Genomic DNA, 22,776 nt, shown 5'->3' on the forward strand with positions numbered 1-22,776 from the left:
CTAAGATTATGGAGAAGAACTTACAGAATGATAAAGAGGCATGAATATGTAAGCCCCCATTATCCATTAATTTATTATATTTAATGCATATTAAATAAACACCGATAATACAGTGTGTTCGTAAAGTCATGGTGTACTTTTGACTGGTCACAGGAAAGCAACAAAAGACAATGGAAATGTGAAATCTGCACCAAATAAAAGGAAAACTCTCCCAGCTTCATACCTATTCAGTGCAGTTTGATGTGGGCTCACGTACAGATTTTTTAGGGCTCCTTAGGTAGCTATCCCGTATAGCCTCTACAGACTCATCACTGACTGATGGCCTACCAGAACGGAGTTTCTCCACCAAACTGTCGGTTTCCTTCAACTGCTTATCCCACTGAGTAATGTTATTCCTATGTGGTGGCGCTCCCTTATAAATGCGCCAATATTCACGTTGCACATTGGTCACGGAATTGAATTTAGTGAGCCACAGAACACACTGAACTTTCCTCTGTACCATCCACATCTCAACTGGCATGGCCGTGGGCTGCTCAGCTATGTACACGGTGTTACGTCATCTGTGCATGCGCACATGCTGCCACATCATCCTACAGAAACTGGGAGGGTTCTCCTTTTATTTGGTGCAGATTTCACATTTCTATTGTCTTTTGTTGCTTTCCTGTGACCAGTCAAAAGTGCACCATGACTTTAAAGACACACTGTATATTGGCATTGTGGACACAAAAAATGAATAGAATAGTTCCTACCTTCAAAGAATTTATCAGAGCAAAAGACATGAAAACAGATCATACACTATCATGTGTCATGTCTGGAAATTGAATCGCAGAGGGTAATATGGGAGCATGAATTGATAGAAGATGAGACTGGTGAGGTACAAAGGAGGTTGTGTGGTATATTAAGGGGAATGTCCTTAAAGGGAAATAGCAAAGCACAGCCGTTTATTACCAGGGGAACTAGGGATAGGTTATTTGAATCCAAGTTCTTACCTACTTACTAAGTCAGTGACTATAAGTGTGTAATCTCTCTGTGCTGGTTGATGTATCTTTAAAATGTAGACTTAATTTTTTTTTTTTTAAGAGAAGGACACACACAGGAAGAGAAAGAGAGAGGAAGGAGAGAGATGAGAAGCATCAACTCATAGTTGCTTCACTTTTAGTTGTTCATTGATTGCTTCTCATATGCACCTTGACCCACAGGCTCACGCTGACCTAGTGACCCCTTGCTCACGCCAGTGACCTTGGGATCATGTAGATGATCCCATGCTCAAGTCAGAGACCTTGGGGTTTCAAATCCGGGACCTCAGCATCCCAGGTCAACACTCTATTCTCTATGCCACCACCAGTCAGGCTGTAAAATGTAAAGTTAGATAGAACTTATTTTTATATCATTGTTATGAGGAATAAATGAGAGAATTCACACACTTAGCCTATTACCTGGCACAGAATTTATGGTCAATGTGTATTCATCACATTTTATAGGGAATGAAAGAATTCAAGAGGATTTCAAGCAGGATAATAATGTGGCCAAAGCTCTGTTTGAGAGAAAGCATAGTCGAAATTGTAAGGGTAATAGTCTTGTAAAACGTGACACCCATTGGCAACGTCCAGCAGGAACTCATGCTGCGGAAGAAGCTTAGGCTGGAGTTAGAGATGATGGGTAAATAAGGCTGTAGCTATGGTTTGAATGGCGGTAATCAAGGGAGAGTGTGTGGAGTGGATAATCAGTTGGCTAAAGGTGAAATTATGTGGCACACAAAAATGTAAAGGTTAATATCAAGGAAAGAAATGTCTGTGAAGGAGCCAAATAGGAATGGTCATAGATGTGTTCAGTAAGAAAGTACCATAATGGAGGCCTTCTCCTAGAAAAGTCAGGGAAAGTTCCCCAGAGTGGACAAAGAGCCGGCCATTGGGGAAGGAGTACAAGCTCATTAGTTTAACAAGGGAGGAAAGCATTGTGTGCAGTGAGAATAGCACGTTCTGACACTGATGATTTCAGTGAGGCTAACATATGTACCTGACACATGGAGAAGTGATATAAAACAATGTATTTAGTGTCCCAATAAAATATTGTACTAGAGAGGCCTTGTTGTATTTGAGATGGGCCCCTGGACAAGCAGAAACGGTGCTCGTATCCCAGTGAGGTGCGTCGTGGCAGCACAGCTGGAAACGGGCGGCAAGAAGGATGAACAGTGCCTGGGGTCAGAGCAGGGCTCCTGGGGACAGTTCATTATACGTTTATTGATAACTTAGGGATAAGGCTGAACTGAAAGTTGCTTCCCTGTGCCATGAATTTCCAAAAGATAATGAGCCTATTACTTCAGTCACAGCAAAATCAAATACTGACATGAATAATGTGATTTATGCTATTACAGAGAACTGTAACCAACACTTTCACTTTTTTTTTAAAGGATTTTCCAGAAAAGGAGAAGTCCACAGCAAAGGCCCTGGAGGATGTAAAGGCAAACTTTTACTGTGAATTATGTGACAAACAGTATCACAAACACCAGGAATTTGATAATCATATTAATTCTTATGACCATGCTCATAAGCAGGTAAGCAAAAGTGAGAAAATTCTTAATACTTCTGCATTTATACCTTCAGACCAGAATGTATCCATTTGACCTTATTTATTATCATCGATGTTGAGGTGAAACTTTTATATCTTTTTTTTCTTGAAAGTTACCATTTTCTATTTATATTAGTGAAATATTATTTTCCTAGGAGTAGCATAAAACTGTAGGTGATCCTGACCTGTGGTGGCGCAGTGGATAAAGCGTCGACCTGGAAATGCTGAGGTCCCCGGTTCGAAACCCTGGGCTTGCCTGGTCAAGGCACATATGGGAGTTGATGCTTCCAGCTCCTCCCCCTTCTCTCTCTCTGTCTCTCTCTCTCCTCTCTCTCTCTCTCTCTCTGTTTCTCTCTCACCCTCTCTCTCTCCTCTCTAAAAAAAAAAAAAATCGAATAAAAAAAAAACTGTAGGTGACCTTAGGGGTACAGAGTCATTTATTTTAGAATTTTACATATATAATATAGGGAAACCAGAACCCAATAAAAAGAGTGTCATATTCAAAACCACCCAGCTACTTAGTGGCATAACTACAACACTGGACAGAATAGGATAGCATCAGTTACAGAGTTTTGTTTTTTTTTTTTTTGTTTTTTTTTGGGGGGGGGGGGATTCTTCTTCTTTCTCTATTTCTGAAGTTGGAAATGGGAAGGCAGTCAGACTCCCGCATGTGTCTGACAGGGATCCACCGGGCATGCCCACCAGGGGGCGATGCTCTGCCCATCTGAGGCATTGCTCTGTTGCGACCAGAGCCATTCTAGCACCTGAGGCAGAGGCCATGGAGCCATCCTGGGCCAACTTTGCTCCAATGGAGCCTCAGCTGTGGAAGGAGAAGAGAGAGACAGAGGAAGGAGAGGGGGAGGGGTAGAGAAACAGATGGGAAGTTCTCCTGTGTGCCCTGGCTGGGAATTGAACCCGGGACTCCTGCATGCCAGGCTGATGCTCTACCACTGAGCCAACTGGCCAGGGCCAGTTACAGAGTTTTTACAAGAGTTCCAAGGTGTAGGTATACGGAATAGTAGGTGTTTAGAAAAACTGTTCTACGTAAGTTACATTTTCCCAAGAATACATTATTAGGGAGTCAAAGTGGTTACTTAATAAAAGAACCATTGCAAAGAAACAAAAACTCAAGTAAAGCTGAGACGTGATGGCTGCTGAAAACATTTCATTTCTCTCTCTCTCTCTCTCTCTCTCTCTCTCTCTCTCTCTTTGTGTGTGTGTATAATAGTGTAGATACGCTATGCATGGCTACTAATAATCTCTTTTAATTAATCTGTCTGTGAGAGAGGAGGCTATTGTTCCCATCCTATTAGATTTTATCTTTGCTACACAAGGTATGGAAATATTGGCATTTAGGAATGAGGAGTGTTGCCTAGCCTGTGGTGGCACAGTAGATAAAGTGTTAACCTGGAATGCTGAGGTGGCCAGTTCAAAACCCCAGGCTTGCCCAGTTAAGGCACATATGCAACTATGAGGCGATGCTTCCTGCTCCCACCACTGCCTTTTTCTCTCTCTTCTCCTTCTAAAATCAATAAATAAAATCTTCAATAAAAAATAGAGAAAAGAATTAGGAATGTTAAATACCATTAAGAAAGAAGTCCACATGGCCAGAGGATTATTGCTAACAGCTGTGAGAACATACCCACTCCTGATATCAAATGGACCACATATGGGAATATATGGGTAAGTTTGTATAATCTAGACCTGAAGTATTTATCACAGTGAACAACAATATTTTGACTAACATCACTAATAGTGCATACAAAATATATGGCCTTGGGTGATGCAGGACACAGTTTCTGTCTTTAAAGGTACTGCATGTGTATGAAATTGACGCATTTCACTTGAAAGAACAAGAACAATAGGATAAATTGTTTTAGAATTGGGATTTCTAAATTTTAGTGTGTGTAACAATCCTATTGGATTCTTAGATTCTCTTTCAGATATTCTAATTCAATAGCTCTGAGATGGGGCCCAGGAACATGCATTTAAAAATAATATACAATACAATTTTTCACATGTATAAAAATAAATTATGCGGCTACCATACAACTCCAACAATAGCATTTTTTTTCATTTTGACCACCACCTCTCCCCCTCCCTCCCCCACCAGCACCATCACCAACACCATGCATTATTTTGAAGCAAATTCCAGACATCACATCATTTTATCTGAAAGTATTTCAAGATATATAATGATGCTTAAACAACATAGTCATTATCATATCTAAAAATTAATAGTAATTTCTTAATATCAGGGTTTTGTTTTTATAGTCATCTCATAAATGATGTATAAATTTGGGTCAGTTAAAATCAGTATCTAAAAATATCTACAATTTTTTTTTTGCCTGGCTGGATGGCTCAGTTGGTTAGAGCGTCGTCCCAAGGCACAGAGGTTGCCAGTTCAAACCCCGGTCAGTGCACATACAGAACAGACTGATATTCCTGTCTCTCTCACTGTCTCCCTTCCTCTCTCTAAAATCAATAAAATAAATCTAAAAAAACTTAAAAATAAAAATATCTAATTTTTGGTGACATGTCTTTAAGTTTCTTTTAATAAATATTTTTAAACGGATATATTGCAGAATTTTTTTGGAGATGTGTGACAATTTGAAAAAGACTCACAGACAACCCGTTAGCCTAAAAATATTGAAAAAAATTAAGAGGAAGTTTATGTCAGGAATGTATAAAATATATGTAGATACTAGCCTATTTTATTATTTACTACCGCTAACGATGCAGAGATCTATTATAAGAAGTTAAAAGTTTTTGCAGCCACCTCCTGTGTCTTGTGGTGAACACAATGTTTCCAGTATATGTTGAAAACGCTTTCTGATGTTAATCATCTCTGTGTGAGTAGTTTTTCCAGTAAATGGTGTACACAGTGAAAAGTGATCTCTTACAATTTTCACTTCTATTACATCATGTTAATGCAATGTCAGAAATATTGAATAACACCAGAGGACCCACGCAAAGTGCCCCTAAAGATTCTGGAAGTGCTCCTAATAAGCTGAAAACAGTCTTGCTATTGTAGGAAAAATACAAATTGCTTGATAGGTCACATAGGTGCAGGCCTACAGCCGCTCCTGCCACCGTTTCAGGATAAATGAATACAGCATAAGGATCACTGTAAAACAAGGAAATTTATGAAGTTTCCACAGCAGTTATGTCAGCAGACATAAAACACTGCACTTTTCTTTTTTTTTTTTTCTTTTTTCCGAAGCTGGAAATGGGGAGGCAGTCAGACTCCCGCATGCGCCCGACCGGGATCCACCCGGCACACCCACCAGGGGGCGATGCTCTGCTGCAACCAGAGCCATTTTAGCACCTGAGGCAGAGGCCACAGAGCCATCCCCAGCGCCTGGGCCATCTTTGCTCCAATGGAACCTCGGCTGCGGGAGGGGAAGAGAGAGACAGAGAGGAAGGAGAGGGGGAGGGGTGGAGAAGCAGATGGGCGCTTCTCCTGTGTGCCCTGGCCGGGAATCGAACCCGGGACTCCTGCATGCCAGGCCTTTTCAAAAAATCCCTTTTTACCTAATATTAAAAACACAGCTTTTTTGTGGGTACAGGATTGCTATAAGAAAAGCATACCTATAGACTCTAATATGACTAGGGAAAAGAAAAAGAAAGTCATTGTATAATAACTTAAAGCAAAAGGAAAGTAACAGATCAAAAGCTGAGAATTTTATGATAGCAAAAGATGGTTTGATAATTTTAGAAAGAGGTTTGGGTTAAAAAATGTCAAGATAAGAGGAGAAGCCGCTTCTGCTGACCAAGAGGCAGCAGGTGAGTGCCCAGCTGCCATTTTAAGAAAATCATTGAGGAAAAAGGATATTTGCTCAATCTGGTTTTTAATGCAGATAAAAGTTCCATATTCTGCTTACAAAAAAAAAAAAAAAAAGCTTTAAACAACATTTATCAGTAAGGAGGAGAGGAAGTGAGCAGCAGGATTTAAGGCGGAAGGAAATAGGCTAAGTACCATTTGTGTAAATGCAGTCAGGTTTATGATCAGGATTGCCCTTCTCTATAAAGCTGCTAACCCAAGCCTTAAAGGGGAAAGATAAACAGCAGCTGCCAGTCTTTTGTTTGTACAGCAAGGACACCTGGACAATGAGAATCCTTTTTCTGGACTGATTCCACTGATGCTTTGTCCCTGAGGTTAGAAATTACCTTAGAAATGACTGCCTTCAAAGCTATATATTTCGATTTTGGACAATGCTCCTGGCCACCCAAAACCCCAGAAGTTCAACACCAAAATGTCAAAGTGGTCTACTTGTCCCCAAACTGTCACTAATTAAGCCTCTGGATCAGGGGTCATAAGGACCTTTATGCCATATTGTACGTCTTTCTCTGGAAAGAATTGTCAACATTAGGGAAGAGAACCCTGAAAGAGCAAACATCAAGAAAGTCTGGAAAGACTGCGCCATTAAAAATGCCATTGTTGGTCACAGAAAAGGCCATGAAAGCCATCAAGCTCAAAAAAATAAATAAATTCTTACTGGAGAAAACTGTGTCCAGGTGTTGTGTATGACTTCAGATAATTTATGACATAGCCAATAAAGAAAATCATAAATGAGATTGTGGATGTGTCCATAAAAAAATGGTGGGGAGGGGTGAATAGTTTCAAGATATGGATCTTGGAGAAATTGAGAAATTTAAAAGCTAATAGACACCACAGCAGAAGAATTAACAGGAGATGACTTGATAAAAGTGAGGACTTCTGATCCAATGGCAGATGATGAGTAGAAGATGACTTGGAGGAGGAGAGCCAGAAAACAACTGATGCAGACAGCCTGACAGGAGGAATCCAGTTGTTCAAGATGCTTTTGACTTCTTCTATGACACATATCCTGCCATGAAACAGAAACTGAAACTAAAGCAAACAATGGAAGGATTGGTACTATATAGAAACATTATTACCTAAATTAAAAAGCAATAAAGTCAGACAGAAATTATGATGTATTTCAATAAAGTTACAGTCTGCCTGCCCCTACTACCTCCCTTTTACTTCTTTCACCTTCTTCACCTCTTCCACCTCCTCCTCCTCCACCTCTTCCTCCTCCTCCACCTCTTCCTCCTCCTCCACCTCGACCTCCTTCTCTTCCTCCTCCTCCTCCTCCACCTCCTCCACCTCCTCCACCTCTTCCACCTCCTCCTCCTCATCCTCCTCCACCTCCTCCTCCACCTCCTCCTCCTTCTCCTCCTCCTTCTCCTCCACCTCTTCCACCTCCTCTTCCTCCTCCTCCTCCTCCTCCTCCTCCTCCACCTCCACCTCCACCTCCTTCTCTTCCTCCTCCTCCTCCTCCTCCACCTCCTCTACCTCTTCCACCTCCTCTTCCTCCTCCTCCTCCTCCTCCTCCTCCTTCTCCTCCTCCTTCTCCACCTCCTCCACCTCTTCCTCCTCCTCCACCTCCACCTCCTTCTCTTCCTCCTCCTCCTCCTCCTCCACCTCCTCCACCTCCTCCACCTCCTCCACCTCTTCCACCTCCTCCACCTCTTCCACCTCCTCCTCCTCCTCCTTCTCCTCCTTCTCCTCGTCCTCCTCCACCTCCACCACCACCTCCTTCTCCTCCTCCTCCTTCTCTTCCACCTCCTCTTCCTCCTCCTACTCCTCCTTCTCCTCCTCCTTCTCTTCCTCCTCCTCCACCTCCACCTCCTTCTCTTCCTCCTCCTCCTCCTCCTCCACCTCTTCCACCTCCTCCACCTCTTCCACCTCCTCCTCCTCCTCCTTCTCCTCCTCCACCTCCTCTACCTCTTCCACCTCCTCTTCCTCCTCCTCCTCCTTCTCTTCCACCTCCTCTTCCTCCTCCTCCTCCTTCTCCTCCTCCTTCTCTTCCTCCTCCTCCTCCTCCTCCTCCACCTCTTCCACCTCCTCCTCCTCCTCCTCCTCCTCCTTCTCCTCCACCTCCTTCTCCTCCTTCTCCTCCTCCTCCTCCACCTCTCCCACCTCCTCCTCCTCCTCCTCCTTCTCCTCCACCTCCTTCTCCTCCTCTCCTCCTCCTCCACCTCTTCCTCCTCCTCCTCCTTCTCCTCCTCCTTCTCCTCCTCCTCCTTCTCCTCCTCCTCCTCCACCTCTTCCACCTCCTCCTCCTCCTCCATCTCCTCCACCTCTCCCACCTCCTCCTCCTCCTCCTTCTCCTCCACCTCCTTCTCCTCCTCTCCTCCTCCTCCACCTCTTCCTCCTCCTCCTCCTTCTCCTCCTCTCCTCCTCCTCCACCTCTTCCACCTCCTTCTCCTCCTCCTCCTCCTCCTCCACCTCTTCCACCTCCTCCTCCTCCTCCTCCTCTTCCTCCTCCTCCTCCTCCACCTCTACCACCTCCTCCTCCTCCTCCTTCTCCTCCACCTCTTCCACCTCCTCCTCCTCCTCCTCCTCCTCTTCCTCCTCCTCCTCCTCCACCTCTACCACCTCCTCCTCCTCCTCCTTCTCCTCCACCTCCTTCTCCTCCTCTCCTCCTCCTCCTCCACCTCTTCCACCTCCTCCTCCTCCACCTCCTCCACCTCTTCCACCTCCTCCTCCTCTTCCTTCTCCTCTTCCTCCACCTCTCCCACCTCCTCCTCCTCCTCCTTCTCCTCCTCCTCCACCTCCTCCACCTCCACCACCACCTCCTTCTCCTCCTCCTCCTCCTCCTCCTTCTCCTCCTCCACCTCTCCCACCTCCTCCACCTCCACCACCACCTCCTTCTCCTCCTCCTCCACCTCCACCACCACCTCCTTCTCCTCCTCCTCCTCCTCCTTCTCCACCTCCTCCACCTCTTTCACCTCCTCCTCCTCCTTCTCCAGCTCCTCCTTCTCCTCCACCACCTTCTCCACCTCCTCTTCCACCACCTCCACCTCTTCCTCCTCTTCCTCCACCACTTCCTCCTCCTCCTTCTCCACCTCCTCCATTTCCTTCACCACCTCTTCCTCCATTTTCTTCACCTCCTCCACCTCCTCTACCTCCGCTACTCCTGAGACAGCAAGACCAACCTTCCTCTTTCTTCTCAGTCTGAGGTGAAGACAATGAGAATGAAGACCTTTATGAAGATCCACTTAAACTTAATATTAAATAATCATCATCATGCCATACAGTTAATAAACTTATCTTTTGTTTCTGTGTGTATTTGTGTAAAAATATAACTGTACAACAAAAACTGTATGAGACATTTTGTCTTATCATCTTCAATATTTAAGGATTTATGGTATAGAATATTATGCTCAAGACTTGCATGGAAATAGATATCCCATCTTGACATAGGCAAAAGACAAATGATATTTAATATAAAATTAATAATGTATTAGTTTTCTTATAGCTTTATGAGTTTACTATCAAAGAATTACATGACTATACAGCATATTTCTTGTAATTGGGGAAACCGTATATCAGTCTATTATCACAGTTAATATTTTTTAAAGACTGTGACAATGTTTTCAATACTATATTAAGAATATAACTGTAATACTGAATTCTGTATGGGTTAATTTTATGATGATTCACTCATTAGTGAATTAGCTAGGCTGCTGTGAAGTGATAATATTAACTACACTAGCCTACCATACAGCAATTATATTGCTGTTTCTGTATTGTAAATGCATTTATTGTTATACCTGTAAATAAATATGATTTTTTTCACATTTTTTAATGTTTAGTATTGGTAATACATATAATGGCTACCATTTTTTTGTATCAAATAAGATAGTATTGAGGCTACTGGCGGATAATTTACCTTGTAAACATATGGTGTAAACTTATAGCATCAATAAATAAATACAGTACTATCAATGTATTTTCTTTTTCTTATGATTTTTATAAATTTTCTTTTCTCTAGCTTACTTTATATAAAATATAGCATATAACATATAAAATATGGGTTAATGGACTGTTTTTGTTATCAATAACTCTTCCGGGCAGCAGTAGGCTATTAAGTTTTGGAAGAGTCAGAAGTCATATGAAGGTTTTTAACTGCACTGGAGGCCAGTGTCTTTAACCCTGCATTGCTCAGTGGCCAACTGTTTATTTAACTCTAGGTTTTTCATTCCACCTTTAAATTTTACTCCTTGCAATTTATGTGTTGAAAAAACTGGATTGTTTCACATGCTCAGTATTTTGCTGGGCACAGCCCCGTGTTCTTTTCACATTTTCTATTTTGTGTATGTCCTTTTAACTGATTGTTACAAATAGAGAGCTGTTCAGGTGCAGGTTCATATTTTTTTCTTGGTTAGAAATATATTAGAGGGCTTATTTTATTCTTCCATGAAAATGCATATGTTATCTAGTTCTCTCTCTCTCTCTCTCTCTCTCTCTCTTTGTTTGAGAAAAGCAGGGAGAGAGAGAGAGAGAGAAAAAAAAAATTGAGCTTCTTCTGTATATGCCCAAACCAGGGAATCGAACCAGCAGCCTTGGCCTTGACGCTCAGGGTGATGCTCCAACGGGAAGTGTTCATTTTTTGTTTCACTCAGTCATGTTTTCCTTGGTTGCTTCCCATTTGTGCCCTAACAGGGATCGAACCTGGAACCTTGTCATTTTGTAACGATGCTCTGAACTGACTGAGCTGACTGACTTTAAGTTTGGGAAGTAGGGTTAGGTACCATGAGCTTGATCCATCCACTATTAAGAAGCCCTCCAGTGTTTTCAAAAATGGTTTTTGTAGCCAGACAGGATCATTGACCTATATCTATTACATATTTCATTTAGAACTGTAAAATAATGATTCTAATTCTACCATCCTGTCTTATTTATTAGAATATATCTCTAAAAAGAAACTTTCCATAAGTATCACCCCAGAGGATTTTATGTAGGTGGTCTCTCATTACTCTCATTTTAAAATAGATCTTCCTTTCATTCTTTATTTTGTATTTTCTTTTTATCATCATATTTAATCTCATTCTTGAATATTTGCTAAAGCCTTCTAACTGAATTCCATGCTTCCAGTATTTCTCCTACTTCCAAACCAGCCTATTTATTTATGGCCACAATAATCTTCCCAAATGACCACATTTATACTATTAATCCCCTACTTGGAAATCTTCAATGGGCGATGACTGAATTTTTAAAGAATCTGAACTTCTTAATCTGTGACTCAAACACCTCCAGCTGCCCCTTACTTGCACGTGCAGATCTATCTCCTGCAACTCCAGCATTTCCCTACAGTTTCTCAAAAGATGCCTTCTGCCTTCCCACCTGCTCATCTTGGCTCATAATTTTCCCTCTGCCTGGGATGCCCTCATATCTGGTGGCTTTATTTCAACATATACTTCTGCACATTTAATGCGTAGATTGGTAAATTATATCTGGATATTAAAGGAGCTGATATTTTATGGTAAGAAATTTAGCAGCATTCTTCAAATTCCCTTTGATCAAAAGCTATTAATGTTGTGCTGAATTTTGTACATGCCTCCCACTTTGGAAGACGCTGAAATAATTAAATTTCCTGTAGACCTTGTAATAGTGCTTTCTTGGATGGTATTAAAATACTTCGTCTAAAGATTTATTTTGGAACAAAATATTTTGCAAATTACCTGAGGTTTAAATGGAATCGAATATAAAATTTCCGTTTTAAATTAAACTGAATTTTATGTACAAAAAAATACAATATGCACTAAAGTAAAATGTGCAAAAGGCTTTTTTCTTTTTCTTTTTTTTTTTCAGATTTCAAAGCTAAATATGTCATTTGGTTCTTTCTTCAATAAGGGCTCTTTTTGATTGTGATATTGATTATAATGACAGTGGTGGATATGTGGCCAAGAGTATTTTTGGCCTGAATAGATACAAACAGTTTCTTGAATTTTATTTTCCATTTGGATTCAGATAAAATATATGGCCTCTTCTGTTGAATTTCCAACAATATAGTCTTTTTGGTATACTTAGAGGCTGTGGTGGAATTCAAATAATTTAATAACCAGTTCTCTGCTCTAATGACTGTATTTTGTTTATTTTTTTCAGAGACAGAGAGAGAGTCAGAGAGGGATAGATAGGGACAGACAGACAGGAATGGAGAGAGATGAGAGGTATCAATCATTAGTTTTTTTGTTGCAGCACCTTAGTTGTTCATTGATTGCTCTCTCATATGTGCCTTGACTGCAGGCCTTCAGTCGACCGAATAACCTCTTGCTCGAGCCAGCGACCTTGGGTCCAAGCTGGTGAGCTTTTTGCTCAAGCCAGATGAGCCCACGCTCAAGCTGGTGACCTCAGGGTTTCGAACCTGGGTCTTTCGCTTCCCAGTCCGATGCTCTATCCACTGCGCCACCACCTGGTCACTGACTGTTTTTAAGTATTACAAAAATGATATACCAAAAGGTAGCTTATTATTTCATGCATTTAATATTTAAATAAGAACAATAAAAGAGGTACACAAAACTAGATTATGTTATAAAAAGTCTTAAAATATTAATGAAAAAATATTAAATAATACCTGGCCAAAAAAAAAAAAAAACCAGGAAAAAAACCCCACAACACAGTAAAACTGTATTTAAGATATTTCCATATTGCTTCTTGATTGGCATCCTCACTTGCAATTTTTTTCACCTAACAATGGAATAAACATTACTACAGGCACTTAGGATACGCTGTTGTGCAGATCAACTTTAAGAAGGAGTAAGGAATGTAAACTTGTGATTTCCACATTGGGTGGCTGCCCAGGCCCCATATTTGAGAGAAAACTCTGATTACAAGTACCAGTTAAACAACCAACTCGCCAAACTCAACCAAAAATTAGGTCTCAGTTCTGCCAAACTGGTGTGAACCAGCTGAATCCCACCATTACTTAGAAGTGAGTCCAAAATCACATGGAATTAATTCTGTTACTTATTAATAAAAAAGCTTAGAACTACCCAAAAGGTGTTCTGAATTTTTCTATTTTTTCTTCTCAAATTTATAATTACTCAAGATTCTTCAGTTTAGTAAGTGATTTCTAAAGCTTTGTGGCCCTGGCCAGGTAGCTTGGTTGGTTGGGGTGTCATCCCAACATGCCTAAACGGTGGTTCAATCCGCAGTCAGGGCACATACAAGAATTAACCAATAATGACATGGATAGGTGGACCAATAAGTCAATGTTTCTCTCTCTCTTTCGTCCTCTCTCCCTAAAAATAAATTTAAAAAATAAAGCTTTTGTAAAGTTTTGTATCTAAATATCAATATTGTGTAATAATCTTTTATTATAAAAATTATATTGTTCATAGATTTATTATTATTATAGAGAAATAAGGCAATACTCAATTTTAAAGAATAAAGTAAAATAGTCTGAGATTTTTAGCTTTAAAATGATTGTATTAAACATTTAGTTTTTTTTATAATTTGATAAAAAAATTAAAATTTTTTTTAGGTATTATTTGTAGAAAATGAATTTTTAGGTTTGACAACCCAATTGCATGTATAATTTTATTTTTTAAAAATAACTCAATTGTTTTAGCTATCACCTTGAACTTCTTATAATCCTTGTAAATGCTGAATATTACTACTAAAGCAATTTGAATGTGTATTTAAATTATTATAACTTGGATAAAGACAATATTGTATTCATTAACATAGCTAACATGTCAGTAGCAAATAATTTCTTGTGAGACAACCAAGTCATAATCCCTTTCTCAAGACTGTTAGGTGCAAATGTATAATACCAGAACAGAAAATACACATTCTTACAAGCAGCAGAAGTCTCTTCTGCCCAGAGATATTCTGGCTCATCTTAATTTAGAAAAAACAAATGAGCTGGATCCCCATACAATTAACCCATACAAATATCCGCAATAATAAAAAACAAATCCACTTTCAGATCTCACTCATAGAAGCTTAATCCTCCTATTTTTTTTTTTTTTTGCTTCACTATAGGATTTAATTTCCCTCAGGAGGAGCTGTGCACTTGTCAAGCCTGGATTTGAACTCCAACTGATTCACTCTTACAATATTGTTTAGAATTTTCCCCATCTCTACCTGCTCAAGATAAAATAACAAAACAAAACAATATTTGTCATCTTGTCTCTAAGAGGAAAAGAATACCAAACCTGTTAAATGAATCAAATCCAAATACCTATTGCTTTGTTCCTACAATTTGATTTATATTTTCTCCAAATAATGCATAAATTGTCCCAATAATATATTCAGCATAACATGTTTAAGCTAGTAGTCCTCTCATTGTGGCAACAACACTCAAAGTCTAGTTGATTTGTAAGATCATCAAGATTGAAGAAATATAGACAGGAGTATTAGAAATGAACACTCTCAGAACCATACATGTTGGTAAAATAAAGTAACACTGCATTTTTCATATTAGATACCCAGCTTTCTGGTAGATATGTGTGTGTGTGTGTGTGTGTGTGTGTGTGTGTGTGTGTGTGTGTGACAGAAGTAATTTCACAGTTGTGAATACACAAAACAAAACAATACAGTTTTGTATTATTAATTATTGTATTATTTTCCATACAAACAACTGTAAACCTACTTTTACCCCACCCTGTTTATATATATAATCATTACATATAATTATATATAAAATTATATATATATAATTAAATATTATTATTCCCTTTCTGGAATTACCTAGTGGTAATTGGAATCTCTATTAGCATAGAAGTACAGAACTAAAGTTGATTTTAGCTTCTGTCTCATAATTACACTTTCCTAAAATACTCGTTTTTTTGTGTGTGTGACAGGGAGGGACAAATACAGACAGAAAGGAAGAGGAGAGATGAGAAGCATTAATTCTTTGTTGTGACACCTTAGTTGTTCATTGATTGCTTTCTCATATGTGCCTTCACAATGCTGGGGGGGGGGGGGTTATAGCAGAGCAAGTGACCCCTTGCTCAAGTCAGCAACCTTGAGCTCAAGCCAGTGACCATGAGGTCATGTAGCCAGGGATCCTGTGCTCAAGCTGGCAAGCCTATGGTCAAGCTGGATGAACCTGTGCTCAAGCCAGGGACCTCAGGTTTCGAACCAGGGTCCTCTGTTTCCCAGTCCGATGCTCTATCTATTGCGCCACTACCTGGTCAGGCCTAAAATACTCCTTTTTTTCTGGCTAAGAGGCTTTTGATCTCAAAGTTGTCTCCCAACTAAAAAATAAATGTTAAACAGCCCCTGATAGTTGGCTCAGTGCTAGAGCGCTGGCCTAGCATGTGGATGTCCTGGGTTCAATTCCTGGTCAGGGAACACAGAAAAACTACCCATCTGCTTCTCCACTTCTCTCTCTCTCTCTCTCTCTCTCTCTCTCTCTCTCCCTTATGCAGCCATGGCTCTATTGGAGCGAGTTGACCCAGGCGCTGAGGATGACTCCATGGCCACCACCTTAGATGTTATGAGGAGCTCAGTTGCTAAGCAATGGAGCAATGCCCCAGATAGGCAGAGAATCACCCCCTAGTAGGCTTGCGGGTAGATCTCGATTGGGGTGCATACAGGAGTCTGTCTCTCCTGCTTCCCCTCCTCTCACTGAATAAAATAAGAAATAAAAAATAAAGACAGCATCATAGATAGAGAGCAGGCTGACAGCTGTCAGAGGTAAGGGAGTAAGGATACTGGGTGGGGGGATTGAGACGATTGAGGAAAAAAGAAAAACACTTATGGAAATGGACAACAATGTGGTGAATGGCAGGGCTGAGGATGTGGGAGAGGTGGAGGAGGGAACAGAGAGGGATAAATGATGATGAAAGGTGACTTGTGGTAGTGAACACACAATACAGTGTGCAGATGTTGTCTTGTGCAGTGGTGCACCTGGAGCCTGTATAATTTTGTTAACCAGTATTACACCAATAAATTCAGTACAAAGGAAAAAAAGGTCTGACCAAGTGGGTTGGCCTGGGATGCTGAGGACCCAGGTTTGAAACCCCGAGGTCACTGCTTGAGCATGGGCTCACCAACTTGAGCAAATGGTTGCAAGCTTGAGCATGGGATCATAGACATGACCCCATGGTCACTGGCTTGAGCCCAAAGCTCACTGGTTTGAAGCACAAGGTCACTGGCTTGCGCCCAAGGTTGCTGACTCTGAGCCCAAGGTCGCTGGCTTGAACAAGGGGTCAGTGGCACAGCTGGAGCCCCCTGTTCAAGGCACATATGAGAAAGCAATCAATGAATAATTAAGGTGCTGCAACTACTAGTTGATGCTTCTCATCACTCTCCCTTCCTGTCTGTCTGTCCCTGTCTTTCCCTCTTTTTCTCTTTCTCTCTCTGTCTTCTGCTAAAAAAAAGGGAATAAAAAATAATAAGACTTTACTCTGGGAAATTGCAAGTCTTCCAGGGCTTTTAAGCAAGCAAATGATATGATTAGATTTGTGATTAGGGAAAATAAATCTAAAAGCAGTAACAATTACTACACAAGGGCAAGAGCTTGGGTTTGCAGTTAGAAGGGATGTTAAGAGCCCAAGAGAGGTGATTGGAGTCTTTAAGGCAATGACAGGAAGAGCAAGTGAGAATGGGCACATTTAAAAGATTCTCAATGGCTTACAGCATATTTTTAGTCAACTAAAAACAAACTTGAGATAGTCTTTTAAAAAATGTTGTCAAATATGAAAAAGGAATAATACTACTCAGTGTTGACAAGATGTGAGAAAATACATGCTATTTAACGTTGCTTGTGGAGATATAAATTGTTTCAATCTTTTGGTGTTTAGTTTTGGATTATTTATTTTTTTAAAAGCCTTAAAATCTGAATTTTTCCTATCGATTATATCTAGAATGTATTCAAATGAATTCCAAAGGTTTATGTAAAAGAATGTTTAAAATACTGGAAATGATCTAAACATACGATAAAAAGAGACTGGTGAAATTATGATACACATAAACTATATAAAAATTGAAATTATGTTTTGAAGCTATAGTTTATACAAAATTTAATTCTTCAAGAAAATGCTTGGATATTTGTTTATATTAAAAATTAAAGAATACACAAAAGTAGAACAATAAAATAAAGTATTTAATAACAATTTGGTCCATATATTTTTAGATAAGTTTCTAAACATTTATTATCAAATTATAAACTTTTATGTTAAACCTAAATATATAATGATTCTATTATACAACTTATTTTAAATTCATGTTTTCACTTATATTTTGTTCATAGAGATTTATATTTTATTGTTATGATATATTTTATTGAATATATGATATTCAATACTAAAAATTTATATATCATTGTGATATATTTTTTATCTTAGCCCCATAACATAGCATGATTACTTTATAATTATCTTTTATTTCTGTACAACTATTTTTTCCCTGTAGCTGACTAATTCTTTAATTTGGGCAACTTTTTACCAGTGCCTATTACTAATTCATTTCTGAACTACCTACTTATTTAAGAAAAAAGACTCACTACAGAACATCAGAGAAATGAGATGATAGGTCAGTTATGGTTTTTTCCCTCTTTCTTTTAGACACACATCTGGTGAGGCGCTCTTTCTGATTCGATGTGTGCAGGTTTCACTGTAGGCCTGCTGCACAGCATAGTTCCGGAACCTCCTTTCGGCATTACCTTGTAAATGCTTCACCTTCTCTCCTAGATTGTTTTCTTTTTTTCCTCGATCTCATGACCTGCTTTAGCTTATTTTCTCCTTTGGGTGGAACCTATTCCATGGAAACTTCCCAGGAAAGCTGGGCATTCTTCTTGCCTCATACTTGATTATTTCTCAACTATGTTTCAGCTTTTAGTGCTGCTGTTGAAAAGTTACATGTCATTTTGAGTCCTACTCCTTTTTTCTGGAGACTTTTAGAATTTTCTCTATGTCAGTTTTTCTTACAACAAATACTTACCTAGAGCCTGCTATGTCCCAGACACTATTCCAAATACTCATGATACAGGAAGAAACCAATCATTCATTTCTATCTTTGAGGAAGTGACTTCATAAGGAGTGTGGGAAAACAGAAAATGAAAATATAAAATAAGTTATAAAGAGCATTGAATGGACCTGACCAGGCGGTGGCGCAGTGGATAGAGTGTGGACTGGTATACAGAGGTTCCATGTTCAAAACCCCGAGGCCACCAGCTTGACTGCAGGATTCATCTGGGTTGAGCAAAGCTCACCAGCTTGAGCCCAAGGTCACTGGCTCGAGCAAGGGGTTACTCGGTCTGCTGTAGCCCACAGTCAAGGCACATATGAGAAAGCAATCAATGAACAACTAAAGTGCCATAATGAAAAATTGATGCTTCTCATCTCTTTCCCTTCTTGTCTGTCTGGCCCTATCTATCCCTCTCTCTTTCTCTGACTCTCTCTCTGTCTCTGTCCAAAAAAAAAAAGGAGCATTGAATGGTCCTACATGCTATTGAGGAAACTAAAAGAGTGCAGTGTGTAGGGAGTGTTGTGGGCACACACATAGTTTTAATTAGGGGTTTCAGTAAAGGTATAATGAAAAGGCAATACTAAACAAAAGCTTGAAAGATATAAAGGAGCCATCTATTATTCTGCCTGACATGGGAGTGTTTCAAGCAGCTGGACGTCAAGTGCAAAGTCTGGGAAATAGAGCCAGGCATAGTGTTCCAGAGACTAATATGCAACCATCCTACAATGACTTGCTTTGGTATGAGCTGCTTTTTAATTTCTGTGCTAGGCATTCCTTGGGATATTTCAATCTGGGAAGTCATGTCATTTGTTTTGAGAAAAATTAAATATTACTCATCTGATGGTCTCCTCCTCTACTCTTGATTCTTTCTCAAAATTCTCTTATAGCTAGTGCTCGACATACAACCACAATTGGTTCCGACAGATCAGTCGTAACACAATTTGGTCGTAAGTTGAGTAGGCTATATGTACAGTACTGTGAAATGATGTTATAAAAATCTTTAAGTCATATTTTATCATAATTTTCTTTCATTATTTTTATATATCATAATTTTCTTTGTTCATTTTATGCCATTTGTATCATCTCAACACCATTTTGTTTCTTATTTTTACATTCGTCAGATTTAAGTAAAACACTGCATTACCAGTACAACTGGTTTAATATTTGCAAAGACAATTTCCTCTTGGTAGACATCTTAGGAGGGGTTTGATGAAAAATATCCAAGACATAAAACACAAATTGCTGTACCGAGTCTGGGATAACAGTTGAAATGGTGCACGTGGAGATGGTAGTGCTGCCGGAAGCTGGTCTGCACTGTCGTACGCCCTGCTGGGCAATGCTTGCACTGCCAGACGTAGAGCAGTCATGGCAAGCGATTGTGGTGATAAAGTCGAATGGTCACAAGTTGCATAGGTCGTAAGTCAATCAATATTTGTATTTGGATGTTAGAATTCCAGAACAAATCTTCCAAATTTCTTATTTATCTTACTGTTTCCAGTGTCATAATCTTTATGTCAACATTCTGGGAGATTTTATATTCCAATTCGTCTACTGGACACTTTTTCACATTGTATGTATGTGTGGAAAGAGAGACAGAGTGAATGAGAGAAAATAGGCATAAATTTGGTTTTAATACTAAAAGTATTCCTAGAATACCTTGTAATACTTGGCTGTTTATCTGACATTCTTATTAATTATTGAGAGACAAAAAATTTTATTGAAAGATTTGTGTGCCCAGGTTTAGTTTGATGAATATGGTGTGACAGGATTATAATTCTTTATTTTCATTGGGTTACCTCCAAGGCTATATTTTGGCCCTGGAGTATATCAGATGTTCCTAAGACTAGATCCTACCTGGTACAATTTCTCCATAGAGTGAGCTTCAGTCTTCGGCTAGAGGAGGCTAGGGGACTTCCTGGTTCCAAGTTCTTCTATAGGCTTCAGCCAATTCTCCTATTTCCAGTCTGTCTCCACCTTCCCAGTTCTACTTCTCTAGCAGGACTTTTCTGGACTGATGTCAGCTTGCCTTTGCCTCAGCAGTCTGCATTGCCTTGTCTGATAAGTTGTGTTTCTCCCTCCCTTTCTTCTTTCCTTCTCCCCTCCTTTCCTCCCTCATTCCCTCCCTCCCTCCTGCCACTTTCCTTTCCTCCCTCACTCCCTCCCTCACTCCCCCCTCCTTCCCTTCTTCCCTCCCTCTGTCCTTTCTGCCTTCTTTCCTTCTGTCCTTCCTTCTTCATTTTTTAATTTATACGTGGGCCAATACCTCTTTTATTTTTCATTAAAATAGGACTACAGAGGTCCCTCATCTATCGTGGGGGTTAGGTTCCAGAATCCGCATGATAGGCAAAAATCCACGAAGTAGAGATCTTATATTTATTTTATTATTTATATATATTTTAAGACTTTATAAACCTTCCCACACTCTTATAAACACTTCCTATGCTCTTAAACTCTTTCTATGCCCTTAAACCTATGTAATTTTAACAACATATAAAATTCTATATGGGTACTCACCAGTGAATATACTACAACTTGAATAATGAAAATAATGATGAATTAGCTGTGCAGTATTTATTGATGATGATGAAGGTGATGACAATGAAGTGAATGTAGTGCTTAGCCAAGAAGAGCATTACAGCTTATTTTATTGCAAAAGTAATTAAAATAATAAATATATAAAAATATCTATATATTGCAAAATCCCACAATATAGTGAAAAATCCACAATACAAAATTAGATATATACAATTTAAAAATCCACAATATAGTGAGACCGTGATATGGCCAGGGATGACTTTACTGCTTCCTTCCTCAAAGTTTTATTGTGACAATCAAGTGCAAAAATACATGAGAACCTCTAACCGGGTGCCTAGCACATAATATGGACTAAGTAGAGCTGATGGAGGCATACTTCACAAGGCGTGCTTTCCACGGGGTGGGGGTGGTAGGAGGCAATATCTCAAGACTATTTTGTGAGGGATTCTTTTTATTCTTAATTTTTATTGCATTTATTAGGTGACATTAATTAAATGAGGGGGGCTGAATTGAAGGACCTATACTATATCTATTATCTCTGAAATTATGACTGCATAAATTTGTAGTCAAATACAATTTTCTCTTTTTTAAACTAATCTTAGGCCTAGACTAGGAAGTGAGATGAAAAAGTTTGCTTCTAGTGTTAGGTCCCTGGAGCTATATTATCTCATTGGCATTTTATTTTCTGAACACAGTTTAACAATTTTACTTTGATGTATGTCAGATGTCAGATACAATAAAAGATATATGTCAGAGTCTTGGTTCTTTACCACATATGCTTTTTACATTTGTAAATCCATTGCTTTACTTTTCTGAGCATATTTTTTAGCTTTTCTAATTTGGATCCTAGCTTCTTGACATAATATTTCAATGTATTGTGACAGCTCCATGCTGAATGAATTAGGCATGGAATTTATCTTGCAATGTTTAATAGCAGCTTCTTTTATCCCGTTGTTCAAGATAGACAAATGGCAATATTATTCTCCTTATCTAGTAGGTATTATTATCTGCTGCATATGTGGCACTAGATCAGCTCCCCTACATAACAATATAAACGAACTGCTGGGAATTTAAATATTAGCATTATACTCAAATAGCCAAAATTTTACAGAGTTGCAGGTCAAGCCTGAGCTCACTTCCCACACAAGTTAATGATTAGGTCAGAGGTTAGAAAAGGGAGCAACATTTAACATGTAAACCAATTTTAACTCATTATTTCTCTCCTATTTCCATGGAATTCTGTAATCATATCTGGAATTTGTTCAATAATTTACTCTTTCAGTTATTTGTTTAAAAGTCATCTGTGTTAGGTTCTTTGTATTCTATGGATATAAAAATAAGAAACCACTTTCAGATTCTGGCCCATCGGGTGTAGAATTTGGAAGTTCTCACTCTCATCCACATAACCAGACAAAACTGAACTGCAATCAGCAACTGTTCTTAGATTCAGGACTGAGGTTACAGGGCAAACTGTTTTCCCCAAAATGGGGGGAAAAACCTGACAGGTGGATACGGAGACTCACAACTTACCAAAGCTGAAGTGCAGGGATTCTGATGGAATGAATAGCAGTGCAGGAAGTCTAAACTATAATTGATGAATGGCTGGAGGGTCCGTGCGGACGACTTTGATTTAAAATTCTGGTGGGGAGAGGGCAGTCCTAGGCAGGTCACCATAATATTATGAATTTTACGTCTGGGAGCTCTATCTCATTCTTATAGTGAAAATAGGAGGGAACAAAAATCCCCTCAGGCAACTGTCAGCGGGCAAAGAAATGTAGCCATTGTTAAATGTGTCAGAGGATTCTGGTGTTCCTAAGACCTGCCCTGAGAAAAACTTTCTCCAGTTAGAAACTTTTTTAACCAATCATTAGGAAGGGAAATACCCGTCTCCCTGTTTAGCCTTCCTGTAACTACCGGTGGGTGAGAGGGAGGGGACAGAC

The 22,776-nt window shown here is 39.5% G+C and overlaps 1 protein-coding gene across 1 annotated transcript in view; it reads left to right on the top strand.

Moving 5' to 3' along the window:
- Positions 1-22,776, top strand: part of ZNF804B (zinc finger protein 804B) — a 558,250-nt gene that overhangs the window by 443,468 nt on the left and 92,006 nt on the right. Inside the window, exon 2 of the mRNA XM_066353932.1 lies at positions 2,411-2,554. Within this exon, the coding sequence (XP_066210029.1) occupies positions 2,411-2,554 (144 nt within the window). The remainder of the gene's footprint in view (positions 1-2,410; positions 2,555-22,776) is intronic.

Source organism: Saccopteryx leptura, chromosome 12 (assembly GCF_036850995.1).
Source record: "Saccopteryx leptura isolate mSacLep1 chromosome 12, mSacLep1_pri_phased_curated, whole genome shotgun sequence".
Lineage (NCBI taxonomy): Eukaryota > Metazoa > Chordata > Mammalia > Chiroptera > Emballonuridae > Saccopteryx > Saccopteryx leptura.